Source organism: Octopus bimaculoides, chromosome 6, assembly GCF_001194135.2.
Source record: "Octopus bimaculoides isolate UCB-OBI-ISO-001 chromosome 6, ASM119413v2, whole genome shotgun sequence".
Lineage (NCBI taxonomy): Eukaryota > Metazoa > Mollusca > Cephalopoda > Octopoda > Octopodidae > Octopus > Octopus bimaculoides.
In genome coordinates this window covers 95,778,290-95,785,063 of record NC_068986.1, presented here as the reverse complement: position 1 = coordinate 95,785,063, position 6,774 = coordinate 95,778,290, and the positions used below count along the sequence as shown (strand labels likewise).

Genomic DNA, 6,774 nt, shown 5'->3' with positions numbered 1-6,774 from the left:
GGCACATAAAAGACACCATTTCGAGCGTGGCCGTTTTCGTGCGGGTGACACGTAAAAGCACCCACTACACTCTCTGAGTGGTTGGCGTTAGGAAGGGCATCCAGCTGTAGAAACTCTGCCAAATCAGACTGGAGCCTGGTGTTGCCATCCGGTTTCACCAGTCCTCAGTCAAATCGTCCAACCCATGCTAGCATGGAAAGCGGACGTTAAACGATGATGATGATGATGATGATGATGCAAGGCCGAAATCCCACTTGTAGTTCTCAGAGCTTGTTGGGGGATTTCTCCTTGAGAAGCTGAAAAAGCAAAGAAAGGAGGAAAGCAGCAGACTGCAGTAGTGGCAAGAATATAACAGCAGGTCCCAGAAACTACCGTTTCCAGAATACCATCAGGAAAAAATCTGTTCTGTGCTCATCACTAGGATATTGTATCAAAAGGTCTACCTGAATAGGCTCAAGTCTATTGACTTGAAATGATGGGGTATATATGAAAGTTGGAGAAGAATAACAAATTGTCAGAGACAACCACAAAAGAAAGAAGACCCAGAAAAGGAAGGATGAACCCAGACTGAAGACATAAGATGCAAAAAGTGGATCATGAGATTCACAGTTCTTTAAATAATCAAAAAAAGCTGTTTATTAGAGCATCAGGCAAAATGTTTGTGGTATTCCTTCTTGTCTTTATGTTCTGAGTTCAGATCTCACCAAGATCTACTTTACCTTTTATCCTTCCATGTTTGGTAAAATAAAGTACCACTTATGTCTTGAGTCATTTTAATTGATTAACTTCCTATTCCTAAATTTCTGGCCTTCTACCTAAGTTAGAAACAATTATTACTATTTTTAAGGTCTGGTGGATTGGCAGAGCTGTTAGAACAGGACAAAATACCTGTAGTCTTTAGTTATGTATCTTATGTTCTGAGTTTAAATTTCATCCAAATCAACTTTTCCTTTTATCCTTATGGAGTAGACAAAACTAAATTACCAGTCAAGTACTGGGGTTAATTCAATCGACTAACCCCATCAAATTTGTGGCCTTATCCCTATGTTAGAAATAATTATTATGTTTATTATTAAGTGTTTTCAATAGTTGCATGTTAGTTTTTAGCCACATGACTATGTACACCTGTATGATCTTGAGGTGTTTATAGTATTGTCTTTTGGAGGGAAAGGGAAAATGTTTGTTTATCTGTGCTGTGTGCTTTGTCAGTCAGGATTATTTTTTCAGACTGTAATAAAGTTGTAAACTCTGGTATAGTTTTTATATATTTTATTTATGTCCTTATGTATTATACCCAGTGTAAATCTCAAGAGATCATTGGCCTAAAGTTTAGCCAGAGTTTTTTTTATGACATTCAGTGGATGAATAGCAACTGTCTCATTTGGATATGATGTTAATGTCACAACATACTTATTCAGGTCTAGTATGTTATCTCAGTTGCTTGTAAATTGAGGTAATAAAGTGTCACATTAAAATACCCAATTTAGATTTATGAATATCTCTACCTTCTCCATTGACAATACTATTTAGTCCATCAAAATATCTGATTGTCACTGTCTTTTATGAACTGACCATGATTTCACTTCTATGTAACCCATTGCTACTACAGCTACTGTTCATGAATTTAAGTTATATAGAAGGCTGGCGCATACAACAGCTGTAATGTAGTGAAAGCAGCAATCAAAGTGTGACACCAGTCTGACTAATATAAACAATGTACAGTAATCTCTTGACTATTGTGGGTGCTACGTCCCCCCCACACACACAATAGGTAAAAATCTGCAAAGTAGAAACAGTACTGTATATTCTCTTTTTATTTCTTTTATCATTTGTATATGTTTATTTTATTATAAATGCAAAACAATACCTCACATTCACCTCCTGAGTTTCATTTGGCATACAGTATGTGTGCTTCTTTGTTTACTCATCTACAGTACACTACATATTTTCTTTCGATATACACAATTACCTCACCATATTGCACTTCACCTATCACACACTCAGTACATCATGGTTCATCTATCGTGCACTCAGTACATCACGGATTTTTCTGGATATTTTGTAATGTAATACCCATGATAGTCAAGGGATTACTGTATTTTAATTAACGTGTTATACAGTGCAGTACTTTACTGTATTTTTATTTATTAATTTATTAATTTTTAAGCATGAAAATGCTTATTTTACCACAGAAATAATTAAAATCTAAAAAGGTATAAATGCCTACCAGCCGCAGAAACTCGCGATATACTGAGGAGTCCGTGATATGAATTTACATATATTAGCCAGAAAAATCCATGATGTACTGAGGACACAATAGGTGAACCGCGATATGGCGAGTGTTTACTGTACAAAATATAAATCTCTCATCTCAGAAATATAGACATTTAAGATAGTTTATAAATTTAGATAACTTTGAATGACATGTAGGCATGATAAAGGGCTTTGCTTGAACCACCCACAGCATATAAACTCATTCAAATTTAAGAGTGTCACTAAATAGTTTTTGTTGTTGCAGGCCATCATTAGTTTCTTTCAACTTCAGATTTTATTTTACTATTGAGAAGATCGACTCCCCATATTGATTGAGGGGAATAAGCTGTGAGCTTGTGAACTGACTTAATTATTTGCTCAGCTGCACATCTGTTTCATTTCAATCATAGTTGATGTTTATGGTTAACTAGTCTGAAGTTGCTTCAACTACTCTGAATAGCTACAAATTACTATTGCAGTTTCACTGTGGATTCTGTTTCACAAATCACACCTGTTGGGGATTTTTTTTTTTTTTTGTCATTACTGTTATATGTTGTCAATATGTGAATAAGTGTTAGTCTTTCTGCCTGTGTTTCTCTTACACATAAACACATACACACACCCTCTGCTATGTATTAGGTATCACTACATATAACTATTATTGTAAATCCTGTTGTCAGCAAGTTAACCCTTCTACTGACTACTGCTACTAATAGTAATACTATATAACATATACTAAATATAACTATTCTCACTGTAATGATTGGTTGACATGGTTGATACCTCTCACTTGTCATGTCTTCTTCATATTCTGGTAGAGTAAGAACATCACCAAAAAATATTTTCCATCTTATGAAGCTTACCAACAGCTATTATTGCTAGAAATGTTGCAGAAGCTAATCCAAAGAACTAGACTTTGAAAGATCCAGTCCAGTTAAAAAATGGACTTATATCAAATGATTGTTTGGCAGAACAAGAAGGACGGTGGACTGAAAGTCATGATAGTATTGGTCTAAATGCTTTGTAGTTATGTTTTTTTTTATATACTGAATTCAAAATCTTTTATTCGACCAGGCTAAACTAAGTATTGGTTATGTTCTAAGTTTGATTCAACCATATACATTCTTTCCTGAAAATTTTAACTAGACAAATAGTTTATATAGCATCTCTCTTATTGGCCTCTATATCAACATCTCTGTATTTCTATTCAGTCTTCTAGAAAGTGCAGCCAAGTCACCCTCAAACCTCTCTGTCATCTTAGAAAAAAACCCATACATTGGATAATTAGTCCACAGTATACTATATCTGGTAAAAAAAAAAGTGGCAGAATGACTATGGTTGGAATGTTCTTGATCATAGGTCTATTTTATTATGACTGCTTGAGATTAAACAACACAGCATAGATAAGTGAATTGAATACAATTATTTTCTTTAATTCTTGTATTGATTGGATAAGTCTACACAGCAGTTGTTTAATGCTATTTTATAAAATAAGTATTGTTTTGGTGCTGTTGTTTGCCATACAGGTAGATATCACATTCACACAAGCGTATAGTGTTTTATTCTTGAGAGTTTAGGATTTGGAGCTGGACAAAGTCTAAAGGTGATTTATTTTCACAATCCAACAAGAAACCCTACAGAATGCGCCATCACTATCCTGAGACCCATTATAAACTAAATGAGGTATGTAATATGGTTTGGTTTTACAAATGGATTAAAGACCTTTAACAAAAAGCTTTTGCTCAAAATAACTAATATCATTGCTTTTGGTTGGTGGAGGATACTTATTTTGAATCTGTAAGTTTCTGTTAAACTAGGTCAGAAACTTGGATATAATTCCAAGTTGAAGAAATTTGGTCTATTTTACTGGTATTATTGGGAAAGTCACACATCTATCTCACCATTTCCTACTTCTTTCACCTACAAGTTTAAGGGCTCATCACAAAAGAAACTTACTATTCATAATTAATGCAAGGTTATAGATTGGTAGGGTTGGTAGAATAGTGGACAAAATGTTTCTAGTATTGTTGTGTTGTTTGTACACACACTGAGTTCAGCTGCCAACAAAATCAGCTTTTTTTTTTATCATTCTGGGGTTGATAAAATATGTACCAGTCATGTATTGAGGCTAATATAATTGATTATATCTCTCCCTCAAAATATGTGGTCTTGTGCCAATGTTAAAAAATTTTATTTATGGTGATTGGTGGTGTTTAGTGAACCACTAGTGTATTTCTTTTCATAATCTTAAGTTGATTTTTAATCCTCATTAAAATTTGAAAGTAAAACAGTGGAATCTGAGGCAACTAGTGATGGTGTGCATTGTCATACAGTAAGTACAAAAGTACAAAAAGTTTATCATCATCATCATCATCATCTAACGTCCGCTTTCCATGCTAGCATGGGTTGGACGATTTGACTGAGGACTGGTGAAACCAGATGGCTACACCAGGCTCCAATCTGATTTGGCAGAGTTTCTACAGCTGGATGCCCTTCCTAACGCCAACCACTCAGAGAGTGAAAAATAGTTAGTTTTGCGAAGATGATTAAATGAAAACCAACCACACTTTAAAACACTTAGTGTGCGTAAGACCATCATAATAAACAATATTGAAATAAAGTCCAGTAATTGTTACAGTTTCTTAAGAGTGACATACTCCTGGATGGATGTAGCTCCAGTGGAGAGGCAGGATGGAGCACAAATAATGAAGACTTCATTCTTCATGGAAACTACTTGGGAAATTTAGCTTGACCAGCCTAATGTGTCACCCAAAATATTCCAAAGTTTGCTTAGCAGCATACTGTTTGTTTATACATTCTGAGTTCAAATTTTGCTGAGGTTGACTTTGCCTTTCATCCTTTCAGTGTCAGTAAAATAAGTACAAGTTAAGCACTGGGGTCAATATAATTGACTTACCTCCCCCCCCCCATTTCAGGCCTTGTGCCTTCAGCAGAAAGGATTATTATTATTATTATTATTATTATTATTATTATTATTATTTTGTCACATAGACAAAAATGTAGCTATTCCCAAATTTATACTCTTTACTCTTTTACTTGTTTCAGTCATTTGACTGCAGCCATGCTGGAGCACTGCCTTTAAGATTATGTCATTCTTTGTACTAAGTTTGATTCTGGGCGAAAGAGTTTTGTGTCAATCATGGATTTTTATCAGAGTAGAGCAAGAATGATTATGAAATGAGAAAGAATTAGCTATGTAGAATGGTTGCATGTGCCTATTACATATCATTATCTATAGCCATGGTCTGTAAATAGTCAAGTAACATGAATTTACTGTTAAATTGTTGTTCAGTCCCAGGACAGTTCTGACTGAGTGGATTAATGATTAGAGGTGTTCCAACTGTGACCATTTCATCTTTTTGTATACTTAGAAGTACACTGCTCAGTGTATCTGCCTTTATTTAAGACAGTTGATTGTGGTATGAGAGTCATTTGGCTGCTATTTCTATCAAGTTATGCAACTATGTAGAGGCTTCATTGTTAGCTCAACCATTGCACTATGTTACAAGTATTTGTGGACAATGAAAGAATTCATTTCTAAGTTTGGCATATGTTTGCTACATGGAGTTAATCCTTGCTTTATTGGTGCTTTGCATTTTGCTGTTTTAAGCATCTTAATTTTTAGTCATCACAAAGTTTGTTATTACTATTTGCTTTCATTACAATGGCAATGTTCTTTCTCTCTGTCTCTGTTTAGCAATCGCTTTCTCACAAACATATTTCTATATAATGTCACCAACATTGCACTGCTTATAATAATTTTAACATTTTTCTTTCCTTTAATTCAGCTGTATTCTAATATACTGTTCTTTACAGTATTGTACTCTGTCACTCTGTTTTACTCTACTGTTCACTATTATACTGCTTACTGTACTCTAGTTTAATCTACTGTTAACTACTCTATTCTACTCTACTGAACTGTTATTTTATACATGACTGTATTGTATTGTTCTATATGCTACTGTATTTTGTGCTGCAGACTATATTTACATACAAACAGTCTTCAAGATTTGTATTTTTGACTTTTGAATTCCTTGAACTTTAATAAGTAAGAAATTTGAACTGGCAACACTTGGGGACTGTCTGCGGAAGTAATATTTCAGTCTACATGCATAGAAGAGAGACAAGAATTGAACATATGAATTTTGAGGATGGTTCATATTGCTTTTAGCCAACACTGTGTAATATGCTGATGTAAACAGTTTGTCTCTATATATTCATAGCTTTGTGAACAAAAAAGATGAATTGGGCAGGGAAGTTGGGATTTCATCAGTGACTGAGTAACCTCTTAACTGTAAACAGAGATATTGGTTATAAACTTGCTTGAACTTAAATACATTAGATAGACTGTTTTGAATATTACAGAACATTCTAGGCAGCTAGTTTGATTCATAAATTACTAGCATTTTAACAGTGTTTAGTTTTTGCTCATCAAGATATTAATGGAGAATGTTTATCTCTCTCTCTCTCTCTCTCTCTCTCTCTCTCTCTCTCTCTCTC

General features: G+C 34.3%; 1 protein-coding gene across 4 annotated transcripts in view; it reads left to right on the top strand.

Annotated features, from left to right (window-relative positions):
* LOC106882820 (RING finger protein 121) overlaps positions 1-6,774 on the top strand; it is a 47,870-nt gene that overhangs the window by 16,171 nt on the left and 24,925 nt on the right. The window contains exon 3 of one of the 4 annotated variants that reach the window (XM_014933607.2): positions 3,831-3,936. The exons of 2 other annotated variants lie outside the window; for them this stretch is intronic. In XM_014933607.2, the coding sequence (XP_014789093.1) occupies positions 3,895-3,936 (42 nt within the window). In that variant the 5' untranslated portion in view covers positions 3,831-3,894. Of the gene's footprint in view, positions 1-3,779; positions 3,937-6,774 lie in introns of all 4 variants that reach the window. One more of the 4 variants, XM_014933606.2, reaches the window with a different exon arrangement.